General features: G+C 50.6%; 1 protein-coding gene across 1 annotated transcript in view; it reads left to right on the forward strand.

The window, feature by feature from the left end:
• The window catches only part of Hdgfl2 (HDGF like 2), a 27,844-nt gene continuing 794 nt past the window's right edge, over positions 1 to 27,050 (forward strand). The window contains exons 1-17 of the mRNA XM_048810908.1: positions 1 to 51; positions 161 to 250; positions 474 to 485; positions 5,274 to 5,350; positions 5,444 to 5,582; positions 13,436 to 13,636; positions 20,067 to 20,180; positions 20,273 to 20,344; positions 21,149 to 21,308; positions 21,453 to 21,528; positions 21,690 to 22,002; positions 23,184 to 23,287; positions 24,454 to 24,527; positions 24,793 to 24,863; positions 25,218 to 25,319; positions 25,502 to 25,715; positions 26,524 to 26,653. Coding sequence (XP_048666865.1) covers positions 1 to 51; positions 161 to 250; positions 474 to 485; positions 5,274 to 5,350; positions 5,444 to 5,582; positions 13,436 to 13,636; positions 20,067 to 20,180; positions 20,273 to 20,344; positions 21,149 to 21,308; positions 21,453 to 21,528; positions 21,690 to 22,002; positions 23,184 to 23,287; positions 24,454 to 24,527; positions 24,793 to 24,863; positions 25,218 to 25,319; positions 25,502 to 25,715; positions 26,524 to 26,653 — 2,000 coding nt within the window. The remainder of the gene's footprint in view (positions 52 to 160; positions 251 to 473; positions 486 to 5,273; positions 5,351 to 5,443; positions 5,583 to 13,435; positions 13,637 to 20,066; positions 20,181 to 20,272; positions 20,345 to 21,148; positions 21,309 to 21,452; positions 21,529 to 21,689; positions 22,003 to 23,183; positions 23,288 to 24,453; positions 24,528 to 24,792; positions 24,864 to 25,217; positions 25,320 to 25,501; positions 25,716 to 26,523; positions 26,654 to 27,050) is intronic.

The following is a 27,050-nucleotide window of genomic DNA, read 5'->3' on the forward strand; positions in this document are numbered from 1 at the left end:
ATGAATGGGCTAGTTGGAGCAATTCGGATTGTGGTGATTTGCATGAGCACAGTAAGGCGGACGCCATCTCCGGCCAGGCAACCCTGGGAAATAAGGCCTGCCAGCTCTCAGGGCACAGGGACGCTGCAGGGACTCAAAGGCTGCCTCCAGTCCTCCACAGTGCGCCAGGGCCGGATTCACGCCCAGCACCGAGGGCTCTCTGACCTGCTCCAGTGAGGCCTCCCTGATGGTGGTGAACACAGAAGTGCAGGTGCGGAAGCTGCTGGTCTCAAGGAGGCTGAGAGTCCACATTCCCAACAAGCCCTCTACCAGATGCAGAGGTTGGTCCACATACGATGGACAGGTCAGGGCGCTGCCTGGTGCTTCCGCAGCACCAACCAGGTCCACAATAGATGAGGATGTAGGCCTCGAGGCTCAAGTAGGGAGAAGCTCTGGCATGAATGGAGTCGGCCCCTCCGGGGTTCCATCCCCAGGTGCTCTTCCCAGTTTCCCCACCCAGACAGCAGGAATGGAAAATAACAGGTGACCCGGGAGCAAACCACCTTAGATTCATAGCATACAGGGTCTGGCACACAGTGACTGCTTAATAAGTGTGTGTTGTTACCCAGGGGGGTGCGGTATCCACCAAGCATTTCTTAGCTAAAGGTCTGGAGGTTTATGTCTCAGTAGGTAAACAGGAGAGCAGAGGTCAAGCCCATAGCACAGAGCAGGTGCTGGGGACGTCAGCTGATGGGGGGAGTCTGTGTGTCAATCTGGAGTTGGAGCATTGCCTCTGCCCACTTGGCCTCCACTGACCAGGTGCGTCACCTCCTCAGGTGATGATTTCTGGCCCAATCTTTGCTTTGACCAGACTCTGATTTGGCAAGAAGCTGGAGATCCCCTCTTACTTCAGCCTGCCACTGGTTGGCTGAAGGGGTCCCTTGGGCCTCCCCTTGCTCTGGGGGATCCAGGTCCCACCTTCCATCTTTCTCTGGCTGCTCAACCTAATATAGCCAGGCCTGAACTGGCTCAGGGTCTGGGAGAGGACAAGTGTGTGTCCAAACAACAGGGTCTCGGGGGCAGAACTCGCAGAGGTGGCTTCTGTTCTTCAAACTCCCACAACCTGGAGCAAAGCCTGTCCCTCCCCCAGCCTCAGTCTTTCCATCTGTACCATGGTCTAGCCCAGGACCCTCTCCTGCATAGGGGAAGCTTCCATGCTGGTCCTGGAATTCAGACCAACCACCACCAATACACAGCATTAAATTTATGGTTTTACTTTTTTTTTGTTTTGTACTATTAATTGAACCTGGGAATGTTCTACATTCCCAGCCCTTTTTTATTTGGAGACAGGGTCTTGCCAAGTTACTGACGCTGGCCTAGAACTTAGGATCCTCCTGCCTCAGCCTCCCGAGTTGTTGGTATTATAGGCATATGCCACCACACTTTTACTATTTTTTAAAACTACATGTTAGATATTTTTATCTGATGATATGTACATTTATTACACTTATTATTATGTGGCTAGGCAGTGACTCTAGGGGTGCTCCACCACTGAGCTCCACCCAGGCTGGTACCACCACACCCAGATTCTATACAGGTGTTTGTGTGCACATTTATTTTCATTTCTCTTGGGTAGATATCTATTGTGTTAGGTAGGGATGCTACAGCAAAATACCATAGACTGTGTGGCTTAAACAGATATGGGCAGACATAGTTCGGGGGCTGGAGTCCAAGATCATGGTCAGGATCTGGGGAGGGCCATCTTGTGGATGGCCACCTCCTCAGAGTGTCCTTTGTGTGTATGTGTGTGGCGCTGGGGATTGAACCTCGGCCCTTGTGCATGCGAGGCAAGCACTCTACCAACTGATCTAGGTCCCGAGCTTCCTCAGTGTCTTCACCAGTGTCCCTGGGCCTGGCCCCACACTGTGTCTTCATTTAACCCAGTCACCTCCTTGAGGCCCTAGCTCCAAGACAGTTGCCTGGGCTGGGGTTAGAGCTTCAACATAACTTGTGGGTGGACATAATTAGTCCCATAGCACGTAGGAATAGATTTTCTGAATCACAGCAGAAGTCTGTCTTTAACTTCGTAAAACAAACAAACAAAAAACTGTTTGCAGGCATGGTGGCGCATGCCTGTCATCCCAGTGGCTCAGGAGGCTGAGGATCAGGAGATCAAAGCCAGCCTCAGCAATGGTGAGGTGCTAAGCAACTTAGTGAGACCCCGTCTCTATATAAATTACAAAACAGGCTCAGTGGTCAAGTGCCCCTGAGTTCAATCCCGGTACCAAAAAACAAAACAGAACAACAACAAAAAAACTATCTGCTATAATATAGTTCACATGCATAGTGATGTTTTTTGAGATTCAGGTAATATCTTCATACCTTGTGATCAAATCCCCTCCAATGGTATCCCAAGAATATTTAGTTTTTGTTTTGGTTCAGGTGATGGTACCCATGGCCTCTCATGTGCTAGGCAAACTCTTTACCACTGAGCTCCACCCCAGCTCCAAAAAGTTAAAACCTAAATTTCTCACTAACCTTCACAAGGCATCAAGATAGGGCCTCAGTGGATCCCTCCGGCTCTAAAGGCTTCCAGGACTCACTGACCCCATCAATCACCCAGTTGCTGCCCCAAATGCGCTTCCTGCCCACTGATGAGGTCCTCCAAACCTCTGGTTGGACTCAGTCCCTCTAGAAGCACTCAGTGGTCCCAGGGTAGACAAATGGCAGCTATTATCCAGCTCTTCCTTAGGCATCCTGGTTCTTTTCATCTGAATTCTTTTTTTTTTTTTAATATTTATTTTTCAGTTGCAGGTGGACACACAATCTTTATTTCATTTTTATGTGGTGCTGAGGATTGAACCCAGTGCCTCATGTGTGCTAGGCGAGCACTCTACCACTACAGCCCCAGCCCCTTCTCATCTGAATGCTTACAATGAATCCTAACTACCAAAACGAATAGCCGAGGATTGGTGGTCCCAGCAGTATGGGAGGCTGAGGCAGGAGGATCGCGGGTTCGAAGCCAGCCTCAGCAATGGCAAGGTGCCGAATAATTGAGACCCTGTCTCTAAATAAAATACAAAACAGGGATGGGAATGTGGATCAGTGGTCGAGTGCCCCTGAGCTCAATCCCTGGTACCCAATAAATAAGTAAATAAATGTCATTTAATACCCTGCTAGACTTGAATTCCTGGAAACCAGGGTTACAGCATTGAGCACCTAGTGTTACCTATTGCTAGACATAGTTTCAAGTCCTTGGGGCTGGGGAAGTCTCGCCACCCTCACAGCTCTATAGAATCCGTACCGTTATGAGTCCCTTTTCGCAGGTGGGGAGACTGAGGCACAGAGCAGTTAAGGAACTTGGCAAAGCACTATTTTTTTTTTTATTAGGGATTGAGTTCAGGGGCACTCAGGCTGACAGGGTCTCACTGAATTGCTCAGCGCCTCGTCATTGCTGAGGCTGGCTTTGAACTCGTGATCCTCCTGTCTCAGCCTCCCTAGCTGCTGCGATTACAGGCGTGCGCCAGGCTCATTCACTTTTTAAATCAACTAACGTGTGTCTTGAGTACTCTGTGGCCGTGGCACGCAGTAAGCGCTCGGTAAACTTCTCTTCGGGATTAAGTAAATAAGCCGAGCATTTTGAGGCTGTTTATCCTAGGCGACCCCACATGGCCCGCCCCTTCCCTAGGCCCCGCCTCCTAGGCCCCGTTTTGAGTTGAACGTCTCCTCGGGGCGGCCAATGGCAGACGCCCTACTAGGCGCCGCTTCCTGTGGTAGCCAATGCTTGTTCCTTAGTTCGAGAGGCTGCTCTTGTGGTATCCAATGTCCTGCTTCGCCATTTTGAGACCCGCCTCAGGGAGGCAGGCTGTCAATAACCCGCCTCCTACGTTAATTGGGCCTTTCTTCCTGTGGTATCCAATGGTTGGTCCCACACTTCACGCCCCTCCTCTTGCGGCGGCCTATGTTCCGCCCCTCTCCCTTAAGTCCCGCCCCTTCACTCCCGTAGCGACTCCTTTTCCCTCCTCAGACCTTTTCCCTTTCACCTCCCATAACCTCCGCCCCCTCCCATTAGGCCTCTGGGTCACGCCTCTGGATTCGCCCGTTACCCAATCCCGTTAACTTGCTCCGCTCCTACCCCTCTTCTCATTCGTCGCCGCGCTTCTCTGTCCCCGCACGTGAGCCTGAGCGACTGAGTCACCGGCCCGTGACGGCCTGAGGGCGGGACTTCCGGTGGCGCCGAGCCCAATAAGTGCGCGCCGGTNGTGAAGACCAGCCCCTGGCGGACGGGCAGTGGAGGGGTGAGGCCCAGGAGTGTGGCCGGCGCTCGGAGGGCGCTCACAGCCAGCGCTGACCCCTGAGGGGTGGGGGCGAGCTGCCCCGGAGGCGCGCTGGGCGGTCCTGGGGCTGGGTTCGGGATTCTCTGCAGGAGAGGGCATGTGTGGCCAGGATGCCCATAGCCAAGGCCAGGAGCCAGGGGCGGAGAGAGGAGTTCAGAGAACTGAGGGACAGGGCAGGTTCCCGCGGCCACCCAGGAGCTGGAGAGGTGAATGGGGAAGGCAGAATTTGGTACCAGAGAACCCACTCCATCCTAACTTGTGGCACTCATTTTCCTGGGGGAGACCATAGAGGTGAAACTTTACCGACACTTCCCTCCTTTCCAGAGCTCCAGCTTTTCCCTCCCCTGACCCCCCTTCTCCAGCTCAGAGAGCCCAGAACATTTCCAAGCACCTGATTGGAAGTGAAGGGGCTGCTACCCTCTTGTGGGGAAGTGACTGACAGCTGCTGGAGCCCGTGGGCCTGCGGGGAGAGGGTGGGACTTCCTGGATGCTCAGGGCCTGTCTCCTGCAGCCCACCCCCACCCTCTGCATCCTTGGAGCTGCCAGCTGCATCCTTTGGGAGGCCGCCTGCCTGCATGATCTCTTTACAGGAGGGGTCCCAGGGGAGGGTCCTGGGAGTTCACAGAAGCTGATCTTGGCCCCACCCCTTATTTTCTTCAGGGGGCCATATTTGGCTTTGCTTAGGTGAAGCACCTGCCTTGGAACCAGCTTTCTCCATAGGGGGAGAAAGATCACCTCGGGTGGGGGACAGGTGCAATGAGGGGTGTCTAGAAGAATGCAGATTCCTATTTGTAAAGTGATGTGTCTTCCTAGGTTGAAGGCTCCCCTCTCCTTTCATGCCTTTCCCCAAGTAACTTGGTTGGTTTCTTGGTGATTTCCTGGGTTGTTCTGTGAAGTTGTCTCCTGTCTCTCCCACTAAATCACCCCCTGATTGGGCTGATTGACCTCTCACTATAGATTGATGACATTGCTGATGGTGCTGTGAAGCCCCCACCCAACAAATACCCCATCTTCTTCTTTGGTACACATGAAACGTAAGTGTCTCCAACTGTGGATTGGTTACCCCCCTTGGTGCCTCCCAGTGTGGCCTGGCTCACCTGGAGGTGGTCTGTTGTTCCGTTCTCCAGAGCTTTCCTGGGACCTAAGGACTTGTTCCCCTATGACAAATGTAAAGATAAGTACGGGAAGCCCAACAAGAGGAAAGGCTTCAATGAGGGGCTGTGGGAGATTCAGAACAACCCCCACGCCAGCTACAGTGCTCCTCCGGTGAGTACCCTGGAGATGGAGAACATCCAGTTGGGGTGTATGTGGGGCCCATTTGGGGATATTTCTTTACAGTGGGGGCTAGAAATAGCCTTTTCCTTATCTCGTAGGAAAAGGAAGTTTCTAGGGCAGGGTCTTTCCTCCTTGGTACTGTGGACTTTAAGGACCAGATAGTTTTTTGGGGATGGAGCGTTCTGGAATGCAGGTTGCTAAGTGGCACCCATGGTCCCCGCCCACTCCATGCCAGGGGTGCTGTGAAGTTCCCAGACTCTGCCTTGTGTCCTCTGGGTAGGGAGAGAGGGTTGAAGAATCACCCTTTGCTGAGAATCACTGCTATAGAATGAGCTTTAATTGTTTGTGGTTTTGTTTTTGATTTTGTACTGAGGATTGAACCCAGGGACCCTCTACCACTCAGCCACATCCTCAGCCCTTTTTATTTTTTAGTTTGAGATAGGATCTAAGTAAGTTGCCCAGGCTGCCCTTGAACTTGTGGTACTCCTGCCTCTGCCTCTTGAGTGGCTGGGATTATTGGTGTATGCACTATGCCCGGTGAGCTTGAATTTATAATAGGATGTTATTAAAATTTTTATAAAACCTATTTTTTTCTAAGGAAAATAATTTCTTTAAAAAATTATTGTCTGGGCTGGGGGTATAGTTCGGTTGGTAGAGTGCTTGCCTTGCATGCACAAAGCCCTGGGTTCAATCCCCAGCACCACAAAAAAAAAAAAAAAAAAAAAAAAATTACTGCCTTTCTTTCTCCTTAGGTTTTGGATGCAGGAGAACAAGTGATAGTTTTTAGATGTGAGAGTTCATGGTCAGGTGGGAAAAAATAGTCAGGAACCATAGCAATGAGGACATCCCAGTGGCATATCAGTGTCTGGGAATGTTCTGGGAAAAGAAGAACTTTTGAAAAGTAAGTCATTAATGGAAAGCCTTGAAAAGCCAGAGAGTGGTGCCCTGTGGTGGGCATTTTGGGGTGAGGTGTGGGTGGAGGAAAGCTGGGCTGGGGTTTTTACTCTTTTTTTTTTTTTTTTTGTACTGGGGATTTTACTCTTTTTTTAAACCAGTGCTTTTGCGGGTAGGGGGCAGTGATGGCCTGGATTTAGAAGGGGTTGGCATGAAGATGGGAGAGGCCAAGGGAACAGATCTCAGTGAGGGAAAATTTGTTAAGTGAGGGAAAGGATATCCATGGTTGTTTGAGGAATGGAAATTGGGAGTTGGTGAGGGTCAGGTCTGGCATGTGTTTTTCATCAACTGAAGATGGATGGAGTCATTTTGTCGCCCCTGGTCCTGCTTGAGAACTCAGGGTCCTGAGACGGTCTGGACGTGCCTCTCTATCTCAATCTGGACTGGGTGGTGCTTGCGAGCAACCACTCATGGGTCCACACACGTTTGTGTTGACACATGCCATGTGCCATGGGCTGTGGGTCTAAAATTTGGGATATACTCAGCAGATGTGTTCTGGACATTGATGGTTTGGTAGCCTCTTATCAAGGGGCTGGGGCCCATGTGTATTCATGTCAGTGGTATTTTATTCTTGATAAAGAATCTGTCCAGGAGGTGGAGGGTTCCCCTGTTTGATAACTCAGCATCTTTCCTGAGGTTTTACTTGTCCCCAGTCTGGCTCGTGGATCAGAAGGTCTTTAAGGCATGAGATCCTTTTCTGGCCCTGACTCAAGTTCTCTTTGGTTATGTCCTAATCTTATTATCTCCTGGTGAATCATCGTACCATTTAATATTTATTGGACACCCACAGCTTGCTAAGTACTGTGTAGATGCTGCCCTCGAGGAAAGGAAATGCAAAAATAGTGCACCCTTGAAATGAAACAAGTTCTCTGCAGGTCCCCCAAGTAGCTGTAAGTGTTAGAGCTTATTTGTGCTCTTTGGTTCTCTAACCGTATGTGCTTTCAGTGGAACATTTGTTTAAAATGCAGATTCCTGGACAAGCCCCTTGAGATGTAGCTTTAGTAGTGTAGGACTGAGGCCCGGGACCATTGAGGTCTTCCCTGCAAAGTGCTGTCTCCGAGCCTTTGGATGTAGCCAGGGCATAGGTAGGTTTTTGAAGTCATCGCTTTTTAGGAAACTGAGCATCTCTTTTTTTCATCCCCAAGGTTTTTGGTTTGAAAGGCACTGGTACCTCCATTCTAAGCCTACTGCTTACTTTTTGTTTTGTTTTCTTCCCAAGATAACCACAGCTGCCAATTCCTTGTATACCCTTCCAACATTCTTTTTTTTTTTAAAAAAAGAGAGAGAGAATTTTTTTAATATTTATTTTTTAATTTGGCGGACACAACATCTTTATTTGTATGTGGTGCTGAGGATCGAACCCAGCGCCGCACACATGCCAGGCGAGCGTGCTACCGCTTGAGCCACATCCCTAGCCCCAACATTCTTTTCTTAAGCATACAATTCTGAACTTCGATGTATTTACTCCAGAGTAAATCTTGAAAATTGGTCCATCTCAGCCCACAGAATAGCCTCAATACTTTGACAATCTTGGCTAGGCCTCCCAAGAGGAAAGGAGGGCCAAGTTCTCATCTCCTCAGAAGCCAGCAGGTAAAAATGGCATCTGGGGTGTTTTTTTACTTAAGTGTGTTTTGGTCTCCACAGTGAGAGTGGCCTGGGCACGTTCTGTTTTTCCATTGTACAGATGAGCAGACTAAAGCCCAGAGAGTTTGCTTGAATATCCACAGGGCCCCAGCTAAAATCTGATAGCCCTTAGACCTGGGCCAGGTTTCCCAATATTTGTCCTTTTTAGCAGTATAATAGTGAAATGTGGGGCCAGATCATTCTCTGCAATAGAGTCTCCCCTGTGCATTGTGACTGCTGAGCACTATGGCTGGTCTTCACTTGCTAGCTGCAGTACTACCTGTCCATTTCACCCCAATCTTTTTTTTTTCTTGGTTCTGGTTATTGAATGTTGGATGTAGGGCTCCACTCATGCTAAGCAAGTACTGTAGCATTGAGCTACATTCACAGTCCTGTTATTTTATTTTATTTTTTGGCACTGAGGTTTGAACCCATGGGTGCTTTACTATTGAGCTACATATCCAGCCCTTTTTATTTTTTATTTGAGACACTGGCCTCAAATTTGCCATCCTCCTGCCTCAGCCTCCAGAATTGCTGAGATTAGAGGTGTGTGTCACCATGCCCAGCCTTTATTTTATTTTGAGACAGGGTCTCATTAAGTTGCTTAGATTTGTCTGGAACTTGTGATACTCTTGTCTCAGCTTTCCGAGTTGCTAGGATTACTGGTGTGCACCAACATGGCTGGTTCCACCCCCAATCTCATTAACCAAAATATGTCTAGAAATTGATAGATGCATCCTGAGGACAAAATCACTCATGGTTCCATTGGCTTAGAAGGATCCCACTTCATATATCCTTGTTCCTTGATAGGTGAAGAGGCAGAGACCTGTACAGGGCTCTCAAGTTTGTCAGCAACAGAACTGAGCTGAGACCAAAGTGCAGGCCTCCCTCCCCCAGGCCAATTTTCTTTTCTTTCTGGGGGGAGGAGGAGGACCTGAGGCCTGCCTGCTCACAAGGGAGCCTGGGGCCAAGTAGACCTGGGTTCAGGTCCTGGCTTTGTGCCGCGTGCTGACTGTGTTCCTAGGATCATGCTCATGGTGTTCTCAGCCTCTCAGTTATTGGGAGGCTTCAGTGAGAAAGTGTGCAGTAAGTGCTCAGTGGATAGCAGAGGCCACAATGGGAAATGAGGAGACCACGCGAGGTCCGGCCTCTTCTGCACCATAGTTACCTCCAGGCTTATTCAGACAGCCAGCTGTTTCTCTCATACCCATCCGATGCTGGGATGTTTGGAGGTGGCAAGCTTTGGCTTTTTATTTCTTCTGGGTTCTTCTCGGGGCCACCAGCATTCACATCCACTAAATGTTTCTGTGTGGATCAGATTTCCCAAAACCTTTGCTGAAAGCCAGCTCCGTGAGATGCAGAGGTCCTGGCTGTACGCATGGACTCAGGGTGAGCAAGTTGGTCCCAATCGCTTGATGGGCTGTGGAGGCTCAAACCAGACTACAGCCAGTAAAGAGAAGGGCTGAAGTGAGGAGGGGCTTTGACTGCATGTGTGCCTGTGTCCAGTGGCCCAGGCTTTGAGGCCAGAGCAGACCTGAGCTGTGTCCCTGCTCTGTTAGTCATTCATTCTGTTTTGGTACTAGGGATTGAATCCAGGGCAGTGTCCCACTGAGCTACATCCCTAGCCCTCTATTTGTTTGTTTGTTTTTTATTGATACTGGGGTTTGGGCCCAGGGATGCTTAGCCACATCCCCAGGTGTCCCCCCCCCCCCTTATTTTTCTTTCTTTCTTTTTAAATATTTATTTTTTAGTTTTAGGTGGACACAATATCTTTATTTTTATGTGATGCTGAGGATTGAACCCCGTGCCCCACGCATGCCAGGCGAGCGCGCTACCACTTGAGCCACATCCCCAGCCCTGTTTTTTTTTTTTTTTTTTTAATATTTAATTTTTAGTTGTAGTTGGGCAAAATACCTTTATTTAATTAATTTATTTATTTTAATGTGGTGCTGAGGATTGAACCCAGGGCCTCACACGTGGTAGGCGAGTGCTCTACTGCTGAGCCACAATCCCAGCCCATCTACAATCCAAGTTTGAGACAGGGTCTTGCTAAATTGCTTAGGCCCTCGCTAGGTGGCTGAGACTGGCTTTGAATTTGCGATCCTCCTGCTTTGGCCTCCAGAGTCTCTGGGATTGCAGGCATGTGCCACTGCTCCTGGCTTCATTCTGTTCTTGAGCTGTAACTTAACCTCTCTCTGACTGTATCCTCATCCCCAGAATCAGAGTGGTAATTCCCACCTGTTGCACAGAGAGTCATGACAAGCTCAGTATCACTTAAATAATGGTAGATCTTGGAATGGTGATGTAGACCTTTGGCAAAAGACCTTTGGTCCCATCATTCAGTCACTTAGACTCTCTGAGCTGCTGCTTCCCCTTGTGAAAAGTGGAGCTGAAGCTCTCCCTTCTCTACTCACCAGGTGTGCTCCAAGGGGAAGTAACAGATTTGAGAGCCTCTGAACTCTCTGAAGGAAAGGTGTGAGAGAAATCACTGTGAAAATGTTGTTATTCTCTCCTGGCATTTTCAGTTTGGGGCTTGACCTACTTAAGTATTGTCCTTTGTAATAATCTTGTCAAAAACTATATAGGCAGGGGGCCCTGTTGCTGTGCCGAAGGGCCCTTGGCCACAGTGGCACAAGGCAGACAAAACATGCTTGGTGTTGAGCAGCGAGGTCATTTTAACACCTGGTTCTCATTTTTCTTGTCTGTTAAGCAGGGATTGTTAGCTTGAGACTGTGTGCAGAGGTTGGTGGGGGAAGAATAAGGGGCTTTATAAAACAGGGAGACTGGAGGGGGCAGGAAACCGAAGGCGGGCTAAGTTCCCCTCCTGTCATTCCCTCCGTCCAGGTTCTCTCCAGCCCAGCTCTGCTACCCAAATTCTTCTTCCCACGTTTCCATTTTTTTCTGCCTGTGTGTGCACTGATGTGCTGCAGAGACCTGACCTTCAGCATCTGTCTAGCCCTTCCACCGCTACCTCCCCCCAACCCTCCCACTCCCGCCCACCCAGCTGCAGCACCTCGACACAGACTTGGCTCCTCTCTGCTTCTCCTTCCTGGTCTCACAGTCAGCATGTGCCTTGAAACTCCTTTCACGTTCTTTCAGGCCCTTAGTCCTCCTCCTCGATTTTACTTGGCCAGTAGGCTGCCTCCGTCTAATCCACTGTACCCTGGCTAGCTAGTTATAACAAGAGAATTTGCCTTTCTCTGTGATCTTTTTTAAAAAATTAAGATAAAATTGACATAAAATTCATCATTTTAGCCATTTTCTTTAAAAAAATTTTGTGGTCCTGGGGTTTGAACTTGGGGCCGTGCACATGCTAGGCAAGCCCTCTGCCATTGAGCTATATCCTCAGCCTCCCTTTTAACCATTTTAAAACTCTTACAGTAGCTTTAGTACATTTGTAATGTATATAACCATCATCACTCTAATTCCAGAACATTCCCCTGCTCCACAAAGAAACCCACCTACAGTCATCCTCAGTTCTCCCTCTAGCTCCTGACAACCTCAGATCTACTGTTTTGATTCGCCTAATTTAGCCAAGAAATTCCTTTCAGTGGGATCTCTTGCTTTGGGGCCTTTGTCCATTTTCCTTGCTGCGCGAAGGTCCAGGTTTCCTCTGCTTAGAGTGTCAGTGCTCCCTTCCTTCTCTGTGCTTGACTGTTCCATTCTGTACCCATGCCACATGGCGTATCTATCAGTTGATGGACATCTGTGTTGTTTTCAGAGATTGCGGCCTTAAAAAAATCTTATCCCTGGGCTGGGGATATAGCTCAGTGGAAGAGCGCTTGCCTGGCATGTGTGAGGCACTGGGTTTGATTCTCAGCACCACTTACAAATAAACAAAATAAAGGTCCATCAACAACCAAGATTAAAAAAAAAAAAAAAAATCCGCCTCCTCTTCTGTCTTAAGTGATAGATATTCAGAATAGAAATGACATGAAATAGCTTGGGTGGGTTTTACTCGGATACAGCTAGGCTGGTGTCACCCAGCGCCTCTGTGCTCGAGAACTGCTGTGGCATCCCCTTCTTGTTCTTGTGACTGTATATTTACTTGGCTGTCTCCCCATTAGACCATGAGCTCCCTACGGGCAGGGACCGTGTCTTATTCGTCTCTAGCCAGGGCCTGGCACATAGTAGGTATTCCAGGATGTTCGTTGGATGAAGGAGTGATGGCTGAATATTCCTGGGGCTCCTGCGTTTTCCTTCCACAAACGTAAGACATCCTAAGTGAACTCAGAAAGGGACCCAAGAAAGCCCCGTGCTTTCACTGTGCGCTTTGCCTGATGATTTTAGAGCCTCAGTAACACCTTGAGTGACCCACCCAGTCTCACTGTGTGCCTCTCCTTTGCCATCTCATCTTCCTGGGCCCGGGGAAGGCTATACCAGCCTCTTCTGGCTGCTAAGGGGACCATCATTCATGCCATTCCTGTTCTTTAGAGTGCATATAGCCTGTCCCCCTCTGCGTGCTGGGGACAGATTCTCCACTGAAATGTCATCCTCTAAAGGGCCTCATGGACCACCCAGTGCAGAATACTCCCACCCCTCAGTCTCTACAACCACATGCAGTGATTTTTCTCCCCATTGCCACAACTGGGAACCATATTTATGTTATCAGTCACTCCCAGGGTCAAGGGACCATGCCTCAGTCCCTTCTGTGTCTTCACTACCCCCTCATGTGGTGCTGGGCACATGGCAGTATGCTGTCCCACAAGCATTGACTGATGGTATGAATGAGCCTGGCATTGGCCAGCACAGAGGAAGCCCACAGAAGTGGTGGCTGTTCTTGTGCCTGCTGCTGCCTCTACTGTCATTTTGAATGCAGTAGAAATTGAGCAGCACCTGGAAGGTGCTCAGAGGTCTTGTCCTAGGCCAGCTTCCTCAAGATAGAATGATTAAAAAAAGAGAAAGCAAACATTTCTGAGCCCTTGCCACAGCCTGGGCCCTGCCCTCGGTATTCCACGCACCACTTCAGGCGCACCCTCGCCATAGCCCTCTACGGCCAACACTGTGCTCAGATGTGGAAACTGAGGTACAAGAAAGGCTGGAGTTACTTGCCCGAGATTTAACCCTGGGTGCCACTTCCTGACCCTAGTGTCTACCATCTTACCCTCCTGTCTCCTTCTCTGGGCATTCTGGGCCTTGGTTACCCCATTTGTAAAGCAAGGAAGCCGGGACCTGACATTTGAGACCCCACTGGTGGGTTCCCCCTCCTATTTGGGAAATCCACACAAGACTCAGGGTGACACGTATTCTTTGACCTCCACACCCAGCCCGTGAGTTCCTCCGACAGTGAGGCCCCTGAAGCTGACCCAGCAGGCGGGAGCGACGCGGACGAGGACGAGGACGACCGGGGGGTCATGGCCGTCACAGCCGTTACTGCCACAGCTGCCAGTGACAGGATGGAAAGTGACTCGGATTCTGATAAGAGTAGTGACAACAGTGGCCTGAAACGGAAGACATCAGCATTGAAGGTAGGGGTCAAGCCAGGGCATGGCCTGTGCGTGGCACAGGCACCCCAGCACCCTGAAACCTCTCCCACCAGCACCCTTCTCTTCTTTAACAAAAATTGAGATAAAATTGTTACACCACAAAATTGATCATTTCAAAGTGTACAACTCAGTGATTTTTAGTATATTTGCAGAGTTGCCATCTTTTTCTAGTTCCAGAACATTCTCATCATCTCAAAAGGGACCCCAGAACCATGCATGAACTGTCACCCCATCCCCTCAAATTTGCACCCACAAATTCCTATCTCCGTACTTTTCTGTTTTGGGCGTTTCTTGTCAGTGGAGTCGGGCGTTGTGTGGTTCTCATGAGCATGATATCTTCAAGGTTCTTCATGTGGTGGTGTGTTGAGCGATGCTGCACTGTAGAGATGGCCCCCGAGTTTGTCCATTTGTGCTTTTTTTTTTTTTTTTTTTTTAAATCTTTGTTTATTTTTATATGGTGCTGAGGATCGAACCTAGGGCCTTGTGCATTCTAGCTCTACCGCTGAGCCACAATCCCAGCCCCATGTCCATTTGTCAATGGTCATTTGGCTTCTTTCCCACTTCTTGGCCGGGATGGCTCATGCTGCTGTGAAAATTCCTGTACAGTTTTTTTTATTTTCTTTTTATGCAGATGGTGTGTGTTCAGTTCTGTTGGGGACAGTCTCTTCCCTGTCTTTTGACTGCTTCTAAATATATGGGTACATGATGAAATGACCAGGTTCTTAATAGTAAATTCTTTGATAGAGGAAGAAATTTAAAAATTTCTTTTAAATATTTTTTTGTTTTACTTTTTTGGTGGTGGATATTAAACCCAGGACCCTCTACATGCTGAGTACCTACTCTACCACCGAGTTATCCCCCAGCCCCTATTGTTTTTAACTTGTTTATTTATTTATTTTTTTATTGTGGTGCTGGGGATCGAACCCAGTGCCTCATGCATGCTAGGCAAGTGCTTTACCACTGAGCCACAACCTTGGCCCCCTATTATTATTATTTTATATCTTTAATATGTGGTGCTGAGGATCAAACCCAGGGCCTCACACCTGCAAGGCAAGCACTCTACCCCTGAGCCACAACCCTGGCCCCTTATTTTTATTTTTAGTGGTGCTGGAGATTGAACCCAGGGCTTTGTGCATGTGAGGTAGGCACTCTACCAATTGAGCTATATACCAGCACCCCCCCATTATTTTTATTTTTAATTTAAAAAATTTTTTTAATTACAGTTGGACACAATACCTTTATTATTTTATTTATTTTTACGTGGTGCTGAGGATCGAACCCAAGGCTTCACACATGCTAGGCAAGCGCTTTATAGCTGAGCCACAACCCCAGCCCCCCCCAATTATTTTTTTATTTTTTATTATTTTTTTAGTTATTCATGGGCACAATGTCTTTATTTTGTTTATTTTTTGAGGATCGAACCCAGGGTCCCACACGTGTGAGGCGAGCGCTCTACCCCTGAGCCACAACCCCAGCCCCCCAGTTATTATTATTATTATTTTTTTTAATATTTATTTTTCAGTTTTCAGTGGACACAACATCTTTATTTTATTTTATGTGGTGCTGAGGATCGAACCCAACGCCCCATGCATGCCAGGCGAGCTCGTTACCGCTTGAGCCACATCCCCAGCCCCTCAATTATTTTTTATAATAACATTTGCTTTTGCTTCTAAAGCCATGAGCCATATTCATTGTAGGTATTTTGGAAAATGCAGAAAGCTAAAAAAAAAAAAAAGTTTCCTGCTATCCGTGGGGTGTTACTGAACCAAACAAGGATACATGATATCTTGATGTATTTAGGAGCTTGTTTGTTTTGTAAGTAGTGTTATGAGCATTTCCTTGCATTACATTTTGGTTGGTTGGTTGGTTATTAGAGATTGATGTCCTTGGGGCACTTAACCACTGAGTCACCTCCCCAGCTCTTTTTATTTTTTAGTTTGAGACAGTTTCTTGCTGAGTTGCTCAGGGCTTCGTTAAGTTGCTGAGGCTGGCTTTGAACTTGGGATCCTACTGCCTCAACCTCCCAAGTTGCTGGGATTACAGGAGTATGCCGCTGCTCTTGTCTACATTTTGTTTTACAATGAAGTTCTCAATGGCTGAGAAGTTGTCTACAATATAAATTAATTCTGTTATCTTAAGATTGTTGAGTAGTTTTTTCCCCAACTTTTTTTTTATATTTATTTTTTAGTTATTATGGGACACAATATCTTTATTTTATTTACTTTTTTTTAAGAGAATTTTTTTAATATTTATTTTTCAGTTTTCAGTGGACACAACATCTTTATTTTATTTTATGTGGTGCTGAGGATCGAACCCAACGCCCCATGCATGCCAGGCGAGCTCGTTACCGCTTGAGCCACATCCCCAGCCCCTCAATTATTTTTTATAATAACATTTGCTTTTGCTTCTAAAGCCATGAGCCATATTCATTGTAGGTATTTTGGAAAATGCAGAAAGCTAAAAAAAAAAAAAAGTTTCCTGCTATCCGTGGGGTGTTACTGAACCAAACAAGGATACATGATATCTTGATGTATTTAGGAGCTTGTTTGTTTTGTAAGTAGTGTTATGAGCATTTCCTTGCATTACATTTTGGTTGGTTGGTTGGTTATTAGAGATTGATGTCCTTGGGGCACTTAACCACTGAGTCACCTCCCCAGCTCTTTTTATTTTTTAGTTTGAGACAGTTTCTTGCTGAGTTGCTCAGGGCTTCGTTAAGTTGCTGAGGCTGGCTTTGAACTTGGGATCCTACTGCCTCAACCTCCCAAGTTGCTGGGATTACAGGAGTATGCCGCTGCTCTTGTCTACATTTTGTTTTACAATGAAGTTCTCAATGGCTGAGAAGTTGTCTACAATATAAATTAATTCTGTTATCTTAAGATTGTTGAGTAGTTTTTTCCCCAACTTTTTTTTTATATTTATTTTTTAGTTATTATGGGACACAATATCTTTATTTTATTTACTTTTTTTTAAGAGAATTTTTTTAATATTTATTTTTCATTTTTTAGTGAACACAACCTGTTTATTTTATTTTTATATGATGCTGAGGATTGAACCCAGCACTGTGTGCATGCCAGGCGAGCGCGTTACCGCTTGAGTCACATCCCCAGCCCTTATTTACTTATTTTTATGTGGTGCTGAGGATTGAACCCAGGGCCTCGCACGTGCTAGGTGAGCGCTCTACCACTGAACCCCAGCCCCAGCCTCAGCCTCTGCCCCTCCCCAACTTTTTATGATATGCTTTGACATTGTTTTTTAGAAGTTCCCATTTATTTCCACTTGTTGTTTGAGGAGTCACACAGAAATATATAGAATCCATCCTCTCACACTTAGAGGTAGTCAGTATGGTTCAATATGTACCAATTTTTTTGCAATTTTGCTTTAAACAAATATAAATTATTATAACTCTTTTTAATAGCACTGGGCATTTGTTGGAAAGCCCTTCCATTTGTGATCTTCACCATAACATGCCCTTGGCGTTCCTTTCCTGTTTTGGGGGCTGTGGTTTAATAAGCAATCAGCTTTATACTCTCCCTTTGGCCACATTATTTTGTCAGAACTTTTCCTTGCAGCTGTAGATTTGGACTTTATATTTATCTTCTGAAGGCCCCATTGAGTACCTCCTTTTGTAAGGATTTTATGGGTTAAAACACATCCTTGGGCTATGGTTGGGTTCAGGGGTAGAGCACTCACCTAGTATGTGTGGGGCACTGATTTTGATCCTCAGCACCACATAAAAATAAAATGAAGATACTGTGTCCACCTAAAACTAAAGTAAATAAACAAATATTAAAAAAAAAAAAAGACATCCTAGACCCCCACCATGAGCCTTCTTGGAGTCAGGCCCAGCATGGTGCCTGGCCAGTAGGGACACTGAGCTGGTCTTTCCACCTGGACACTGCCTGTGTGCTGTTTTTGCCATAGTACAGAGCTGTCCTGCTCAGGGACACTTGCCGCCCCCCCCCCCCCCGCCTCCTCTTCAGCCTTCCATGTGCACATAGGAAGAGTGGGTCCTTTTTTACAAGGCCCTGTCCAGGACCACATGCTGTTGCTCTTTGGTACTAGGAATTGAACTCAGGGGCCCTCGACCACTGAGCCATATTACCAGCCCTATTTTGTAATTTATTTAGAGACAGGGTTGCACTAAGTTGCTAGCATCTTGCTTTTCCTGAAGCTGGCTTTGAACTCATGATCCTCCCGCCTCAGCCTCCTGAGCCGGTGGGATTACAGGTGTGTGCCACCACGCCAGCTCAGTTGCCCTTTTAACATCCTGGTTGTCTTAGTCCTCCCGTTTTGCCCTATTGTTCAGGGCACCAGGCCACACCCCAGCTTCAAATGCTTAACCTTTCTCAGGGTCTGGAGCTGCTTCAGAATCTGACAGAAACCTGGAATTAATAACGTGAACTCAGGATACAAAAAATGTCCTATAATTCGGGCATTCCCTGAATGCTGGGTTAAGAGTCTTCATCCTAATGCAGATGAGGAAGGAAACAAAGAATCTTTAATTTCCTCGCTTTCTTTTTCTTGATGTCCTTTCTCTCTGACCCTGGCCTAAGCTCGCTGCTCATCTCAGCCACCTCCTTTTTTGTTTTTTAGTACCTTTATTTTATTTATTTATGTGTGCTGAGGATCAAACCTAGGGCCTCACACATGCTAGGCGAGTGCTCTACCGCTGAGCCACAACCTCAGCCCCCCACCTCCCTTTTTAAAGGTGTGGTGTGAGATGAGCCTCAGCAGGCCTTGGCTTGGGATCTGTAAGATGGGGTCTAACTCCACCCAGCCTGTGCAGCCCTGTGGGTCCAGCCCCAGCCAGAGCCCTGTCTTTTGACTGCCTGCTCCGCCACCAGGCCTTCTTCATATCTTCTGAAATGCCAGGCTCCTCATCCCAAAGGCCTTGGCACCTGGGGCTGTCGAGCCTCTGTTCCCCGTGTTCTCCCTCAGGCCTCATAGCAGCATCTACCTTTGAGCTCCTGATCTCAGGCACCCCAACCAGCCCTTTTTTATTTTACAGGACTTCTTGTTCTAACAGAGTCTTATTTAATATTTACATCTGTCTCTGGACTAAAATATAAGTCACCCAGGAGTAGGGGCTTCACCTCTCATTTAGGGGTCACCAAGTACATGTATGTGCTAGCTTGGCTGCCGCAACGGAGTGCTGCAGCTGGAACAGCTCAAATGGTAGGACCTTACTTCCCACAACCCTAGAGCCAGAAGTCTGAAATCAAGGTGTGGTGGGGCAGGGACTTCCTGATGTGTCCCGACATGGTTGTTCCTTTGTGTCTGTGTCCTAGTCTCCCCTTCTTAGAGAGACCCAGTCATACTGCATTAGGCCTACCCTAGTGACCTCTTCTTACCTTGGTGCCCTCTCTCAAGACCTTATTACCAAACATAGATACACAACTAGTCCCTAATGCTGAGGCCTCAGGTGGGGCACAGAGTAGTCAACAGTTGTTAGGAAGATGAGCACATCTCTGGTTGTGGCAGAATGAGCAGAAGTGCTTCGTGACTCTGAACAGATGTCCTGATGGGAAACTGTGCTGTCTTTACTGGGCAGGGATTGATTTCTAAGGCCCATTTCTCTTTACTATCTCAGTTAATTCTTTGTATGATTCTAAAGTTGTTTTCTTCACATGGACTTCAGAGAACAGTATGTCCCTGAAATTGAATGAAGACTATCTGTATCGGTATCTAAGATTTTTTTTTTTTTTTATTGACCTGAAGCTCACGTAACACTCCACTACCATTCTTTGTGTGTGTGTGCGTGTGTGCATGTGTGTGCGCGTGTGTGCGCGCATGTGCCTGGGATTGAACCCAGGGATTTGCAAATGCGAGTCAAACATTTTGCCCCTGAGCTACACCCCAGTCCCTCCCACCCCTTTTTTATATTTTATTTAGAGGCAGGGTTTTGCCGAGTTGTTTAGGACCTCACTAAAGTTCCTGAGGTGGGCCTTGAACTTGTGATCCTCCTGTCTCAGCCTCCTGAGCCTCTGGGATTGCAGGTGTGCGCCACTGTGCTCGTCCCCACCAACCATCCTTAAGTGGTATCAGGCACATTCAGGCACATTCATGTGGTGTGCGCCATCACTGCCATACATCTCTAGAACTTTCCAACTTAAACTGAAGTTTCTTCCACTCAACACTAACCCAGCCCCTCCCAGCCCCTGGCTCCTTCTCTTCTGCTTCCTGTGTCCGTGCCTCTGACAACTCCTGTGAGTGGAGTCCTGCAGTGTGTCACCTAGTGTGACAGGCTCATTTCACTGACTATTGTGTCCTCAAGATTGGATCCCTGGTTTTTATTAGATTCTCAAAGACTCCCGTGGAAGCTTCTAGGATTGACCTCTACTGAGCTATGAGGGACCAGGTGGGGAATCGCAGGTTTCTCAGCCGCTGATATGACCAGACTGTTCCCTCACAGATGTCAGTCTCAAAACGAGCTCGAAAAGCCTCCAGCGACCTGGATGAGGCCAGTGTGTCTCCATCTGCAGAGGACTCGGAGAGCTCATCAGAGTCAGCAAAGACCAGTGACCAGGTCAGCAGGCAGCAGCTCCTTGATGGGGGGCTCGGGGGCCTGTGAGGGAGCCAGTCAGCAACGGCCCCTGAAGCTCCTATCTCTTCACCCAGGACTTCACCCCCGAGAAGAAAGCCGTGGTCCGAGCACCACGACGGGGCCCCCTGGGAGGACGGAAGAAAAAGGTAGACCCTATCGGTTTTGTTCCCTTGCTCACCCAGGGCTTCTCGTCATGGTGCCAGGCCCTGCCCTCAGTGCAGAGTTTGGCCCTTGTGGGAAGGGGGGCCGGGCTGCAGGCAGGTGCCACAGAGCAGCAGGTTTCTGAACGCCCACGTGCTCATGCTGCACCAGGAGCAGGTGCTGAGAAGCCGCCATCAGGCTTGGAAAACTGGATTCTGGAACGACACAGCCTCGAGGGTTCCTGTGTCTGATTGTGTGTGTGTGTCTGTGCTAATATGAGCATGAGTACGTGTGGATGGTGTGTCCATGGATATGTTTTGTGTGTCACTGGGTTGTTTTTGTGCATGAGTGTGTTGTGTGTTTGTAAACGTGTGTCGGTGTACCAGAGTGTGTACAAAGCTGTGTCGATGCGTCCCTGTATGCTTGCGCTATGTGTTGGGGCTGGGCGGTCGAAGGCCGAAGGAAGCAGCTTGTCTGGGTGGCCCCTGTGTAGGACTGCACGACGATCCTGCCACCAAACCCCGGGGCTCTGTTCTGCTCCCTGTCACCTATGAGAAACTGAGGCCTGGGGAGAGACCCCCTTACCCCAAGTGAAGGATCCAGCCGTGGCCCAAGATGCCAGGGCTGCCTGTGGCCCTGTGTTTTCACTGTGGAGATGGGGGTGGATTTAGGGGGTGATGGGATGCTCAGAGTGAGCCCTGAATGGGGGGCGGGCCAGGGCAGATTCATCCTCTCCTTGCCCTGTGCACCTGGCCTCCCATCCCACCCCTCAGCCTCCTGACCTCCTGGCTGGCCCTGTCACTTTCCAGAAGGTGCCATCAGCCTCTGACTCAGACTCCAAAGCAGATTCAGACGGGGCTAAGGAGGAGCCAGTAGCCTTGGAGAGGTCAGCGTCTTCCTCCTCCTCTTCCCCCTCCTCCTCCGACTCGGATGTGTCTGTCAAGAAGCCTCCACGTGGCAGAAAGCCAGGTAGGGCTGACGCCTGCTCTCCTGCAGCTGCTACTCTGGGCCGCCTCTGCTAGGGGGCTGGAGCAGGCTTCCCGTCCCTGTCCTCCTCACCCAGCAGCCCTGGGAGTGATGGTGGACGAACCACCCCCTCCCCCTCTTCCACAGTTGAGAAGCCTCCCCCAAAGCCCCGAGGGCGGAAACCAAAGCCTGAGCGGCCACCATCCACCTCCAGCAGTGACAGGTAGGTGTCAGCCAGGGTTACTTGTAGCTCAGTCTCGGGGTGGCAGTATGAGTTCAGGCCAAGTCCTCTGTCCACCTAGGACAGAATCCAGGTGTGAGGTGGGCTGGGGTCCTGGGGCAGAGTCCAGAGGGAACCAGAGGCCCCAATGCCATTTGCCCCAGCGACAGTGACGAAGTGGACCGCATCAGCGAATGGAAGCGTCGGGATGAGGAGCGGCGGCGGGAGCTGGAGGCGCGGCGGAGGCGTGAGCAGGAAGAGGAGCTGAGGCGGCTACGGGAGCAGGAGAAGGAGGAGAAGGAGCGGCGACGGGAGCGTGCGGAGCGCGGGGACGTTGAGTGTGGGGGCAGTGGCGGCAGCAGTGGAGAGGAGCTCAGGACGGAGGACGAGCCCCTTAGGAAGCGTGGCCGCCGGGCCCGGGGCCGCGGACCCCCGTCCTCCTCTGACTCAGAGCCCGAGGCTGACCTAGAGAGAGAGGTGTGTGCCCTGGAGGGTGGCGGGGGCTGCTGCCTGTGCTTGTCCCCCTCACCCTGTTGTGGCCTTAGTGCACAGTTCCTTCACCTGCCGGGGAGGTAGCGCCGAAGCAGTGAGTGGGCCTGGAAGCCCAGGCTAGGGGAGCTGACGGAGAGCCCTAGTGACGTGGGTGTCCAAGGCTCAAACTGTAGAGTGGTTTCCATTTTTGTGGTGCTAGGATGGAACCCTGGGCTTTACACATGCCAGCAAGGCCTCACCACCAAATATATCCCCAGCCTCTTTTCCACTTTAAATAGGAGTAGATCCCTTTAGTTGAGAAGGTGACATTTAAGGAAGGAGCCAATGAAGTGAGAGGGGATCTAGGGAGAAAAGCATTCTAGGCAGCAGTTACCACCTATGCAAAGGCCCTGAGGCCTCACATACTAGAGGCACAGTGAGGGGCTCCTGGCTGGAGCAGAGGGAACAAGGGGGAAAGAGGAAGGAGGGAGGCAAGAAGGGCATGGGGCAGGTCCTACAGGGACCTATGAGCCATGGGGAGGACTTGGCCTTTGACCCCGAGGGAGGTGGGAGCCATGGAGGCTGTAGGCAGAGGGGAGAGAGGTCTGATTTTAGGTGTTCACACGTGCCCTCTGGCCACTGTAAGGGAACAAACAGCTTGTGGGTGGGTGTGGGAGCAGTTAGGGCTCTGAGAAGTGGTGGCAGCTGGTGAGCCTGTTCTGTGCCTTGGGCTGTGGTCCTATCAAGCTCTCTAACTTGTGACACTGGCAGTCTGGCAGAATTCAGTCTGGCCTCATAGCCTGAGCCCCACATGATGGCAACCCCAGGCCAGGTCTCCTTTCTTTATTGGATCTTGGCAAAATACCTCTTCTCTCCATCACCCCCTTTATTTACAAAGGGGAACCCAGCTCCTGGCAGAGGAGGGGTCCCCACCCCACCCTGAGCTGCTGGGCAGGAATGTGGCTCAGCCCCTCCATTGGTGGAGCCCTGGACTCCCAGTCTGCTCAGCCCTCTCAGGGCCGGAGATCAGGAGTCAACCTGCCCACCAGCTGCAGGCAGGGAGAAGGGCCGTGGAGTGGGGGGCCGTGGAGTGGGGAGCCGCAGCTCTAGATGGGGTGGTCTGGGGTCTGAGACCATGAGCCCCATCACCTATGCTCCAACCCCACCCCTGGCCCTGGCTGCTGTAGGCAAAGAAAGCGACCAAGAAGTTGCAACCGCAAAGCACAGACCCCCCGAGGAAACCCAGCCAGAAGGAGAAGAGAGGGCGGCCTGAGGAGAAGCCCAGAGGCAGGTCAGCTCCACAGCCCCCAGCCTCACCCCAGCCTGGACCCCGTGCTTCTCCGCCTCCCAGGAGGTCTCCTCCCCCATCGAGGCCTGGCTTTGGAATTTAGCCCTGGAGCCCAATCCACTTGAGGGTTCAAGTTGCGGGGGAGCCAGGGCTCCAGGATTGTGGTCCTAGGTATCCCTGGGTGATACTTGGGGGCAGTGGTGGCTGTCGTGACTGGAGGAGCTCCTGGCATGGAGCAGGTGAAGGCCAGGGATGCTGCTCAGCATCCTGCAGTGCCCAGGATGCCTCCCCCAGAGAACGACACGGCCAGTGTCCACAGTGCCAAGGGCAGCAGCCGAGCCCCAGCCTGGTAGTTGTGGTTCTGAGACCCACTGAGGGAGGGACGTGGAGCCCATCCCTGGCCCACGTTGTAAATGGAATTCCAGCCACTGGTGAACAGACAGCCCTGGAGAACCGGCCAGCGTGACCCTCTGACTGCTGTGCCGTGGAGTGTGATGTGCGACTTACTTGCTTTTTTTCCTTGGTACTGGGATGAACCCAAGGCGCTCTACTGCTGAGCCAAGCCCCAGTCCTTTTTGGGTTTTTTAAATTTTAGAAATTAAAAAAAATTTTTTTAAGTTATACATGGGCACAATATCTTTATTTTGTTTATTTATTTTTATGTGGTGCTGAGGATTGAACCCAGGGTCTCACACGTGCGAGGCGAGCACTCTACCACTGAGCCTCAACCCCAGCCCCTTGTCTTTTATTTTGACACAGGGTCTTGCTGAGTTATTCAGGCTGGCCTCAAACTTATGATCTTCCTGCCCCAGCCTCCCGAGTCACTGGGATGACAAGCGTGCTCGCTTTCGTTCGAATATCAAACTCAAGTGCTTTCTGTTGCTGCCAGCCCTCTGCCACAGGGGTAGAGGAGGAGTTCTAGCACTCCGCTTGGTTCACAGAGCCCGCATAGAGGGGGCTGGGTCTTGGTCTGCTTGAAGCCTGTAGCTGACTTGGTCCTGTCCTGGAGCTAGATAGTGACAAGCTCTGACCTGTCCTTGAACCCAGCCCCTGGGGCCTCCTAAAGGTTTCCTTCTGCCCTTTGGGTGGGTCCACCCCCAGGCCCTGGTTCTTGGGTGGGAGGACTATATGGTTTGCTGGGTTCCGTATGATGGGGTGCCTCTCCACAGGTCCATGAAGGTAGAACGAACCCGAAAGCGGTCCGAAGGGTTCCAGTTAGACCGGAAGGTGGAGAAGAAGAAAGGTGAGGAGCCAGCAGCCTGGGCTTCGCAGCCCGAGTCTGCTGGGGATGGGAGCAAGTGCATGGAGGTGGGGTTCTCTGGTCCGAGAGGGCGCTAGGCAGGTCCTTAGCACCCCTGAGGTGGGGGCTGGAGCGTGTGCAGGGTGGGCTTAGCTGCCCCCTGCCCTCTTCTCCCCCTACCCTGGTTCCTCTGGGGGTCTTGAGACATTGCCCCAGCTGGCCTGGAGGCCCGTTCAGTCCTGCCACTCGCTGTCTTTCCTGGCCCTAGAACCTTCTGTGGAGGAGAAACTCCAGAAACTGCACAGTGAGATCAAGTTTGCCCTCAAGGTTGACAACCCGGTAAGACATTCTTGGGGCCATGGTATCATAGCACAGCCACTTCCCTGAGCTGTGTAGTCCCCTCTGCCACTTGCATCCAGGGCTTCCTTAGAATTCTTGGGAAGCTTGGGCAAATCCAGGGCCCCACTGGTGGAGTCCCTCATGGGATGGCCTTGCCAAGGGCAGTGCCTAGCTTCGCCAGCAGGGGCGCCTCAGGAGGATCCCCAACAGTGGGATTCTGGGTTATCCCTGCCTGTCCTGAGTCCCTGCCAGTGGCACAGTAAGTGGCACTGCTCTGCAGGATGCAGCCTTCCCTGCAGAGAGGCCAGGATGTCTCTTGCCCAGAGCTGCCATTTTTTACTCCCCATCCGACAGGACGTGAAGAGGTGTCTTAATGCACTGGAAGAACTAGGGACCCTGCAGGTGACCTCTCAGATCCTGCAGAAGAACACAGATGTGGTGGCCACATTGAAGAAGGTATGGTGGGACTAGAGATGGGCCTGCAGTGGGCCAGGCACAGTCAGGAATGCCTGGGCTGGGGTTCCTGGTGGGCTGGTGGCTGTGGGCACCCCATGGAGGGTGGCAGCCTCAACTGGAGAGGAGGGTCTGGGGTGGGCAAGGCCAGCTGCCTTCAATAAGTGGGGCCTCCTGGTGGCCAGATTCGCCGATATAAGGCCAACAAGGATGTGATGGAGAAGGCGGCAGAAGTCTATACTCGGCTCAAGTCACGGGTCCTGGGACCAAAGATTGAGGCGATCCAGAAAGCGAACAAAACTGGAACAGAGAAGGAGAAGGCCGAGGCAGAGAAGGCTGAGGAGAAGCTGGCTGGGGAAGAGGCCCCCAAGGAGAAGGTGGAGGAGGAGCCCAGCACCGGTGAGGGGTGGGATGGACCTCTGAGCCTTGGTCTCCTGGCAAGAGGAGCAGTGCTTGCAGGATATTTTGGGTGGGAACCCAGCTCTGCTCTCTTCCCCAGACTGTCTGGAGTGGGTGTTCCTGTTGGTAGCATCTGCAGACCTGGTTCCATCCCGGCATAGTTGGCAAAGGGTGTTCTGGCTCTGCTGAGTGCCAGACAGAGTGCAGGTGGCCTTGAGGCCTTGAGAGTGCCTGCTCGTGATAGCAGGTGCCTGTGCTGCTTGTGGGCCCAGAGCCCAGATGCCTGGGGGCCACACATGCCCCTGGGATCCAAGCGTGTGTGAGGCCAGGAGCTGGGAGTTCCCAGAAAGGCAGCTGTGGCAGTGCGGGTACGAGGCCTCAGCCTAGCTTGCTGGGCCCCAGGTGGCTGAGGAGGCTAGAGACATTGAGAGCACAGAGGGATTCGTAGGGTGGCCAGGGTCAGGTGGTCCCAATGTAGGTGCTCAGGTCAGCCCTTCATACCAGTGGCTTAGCTGAAGGCCAGTCAGGACAGCCCTGAGGCTGCTCTTTATTTATATGTCAGGCTGAGATGTGCTCTTCCCTGTTGTCACTTGCGGCCCCCCTCTCTTAAGACTGGTGCCCTGTGGGCGTGGAGCTGGCTGTAGTAGTGACTCACCCAGCTAGCACCTCGTGGGTGACCCTTTGAGGAGGGTCGACTGTCCTTCACCGTCCTTCAGCATATTGACTCAAAGCCGACTCACTCTGGACAAAAAGGGTAAGGGAATCCCAGACCTAGTCCAGCAGTGTGCCATGGCCCTCTGTCCTCCAGGTCTCTCAGCACCTGTGAATGGTGAGGCCATGTCCCAGAAAGGGGAGAATGTGGAGGACAAGGAGCAGGAGGACGGGCAGGACTCTGAGGAGGGCCTGAGACGTGGCTCCTCTGAAGATCTGCACAACAAGTGAGTGTCACCTGCAAGAGGGGAGCCTTTGTGGGAGGAGGCAATGGGCAGTGTACCCCACTATCTTATCACTGGTTCTTGATGGACCTGGTCTTGCTGGGAAGAGTCCCAGGGATGTTCCCTCCACTTTGGTCCCCTGTCACAAATTTGCAGCTAGCCTTTGGTCCAACTGGCTGGCACTGGCCAACAGTGCCCCCCCTCGGGCAGCTCCAGGGCTTTGAGCTGCCTGGGCCAGGCGTCCTGGGCAGGTGCTATTTTGCCGACCCCGTGGGACAGGCAGGCACAGTTTGTGAACACCAGTCCCCACCTGCAGCCAGGGCTGAGGCCACGGGCTGTGTCTGGCAGGTGAGGCTGGTTAGTTCAGTGCCCACTCACCCAGCCCTGCTCTCTGCTGGCC

The sequence above is a fragment of the Marmota marmota genome, unplaced genomic scaffold (assembly GCF_001458135.2).
Source record: "Marmota marmota marmota unplaced genomic scaffold, marMar, whole genome shotgun sequence".
Classification (NCBI taxonomy): domain Eukaryota; kingdom Metazoa; phylum Chordata; class Mammalia; order Rodentia; family Sciuridae; genus Marmota; species Marmota marmota.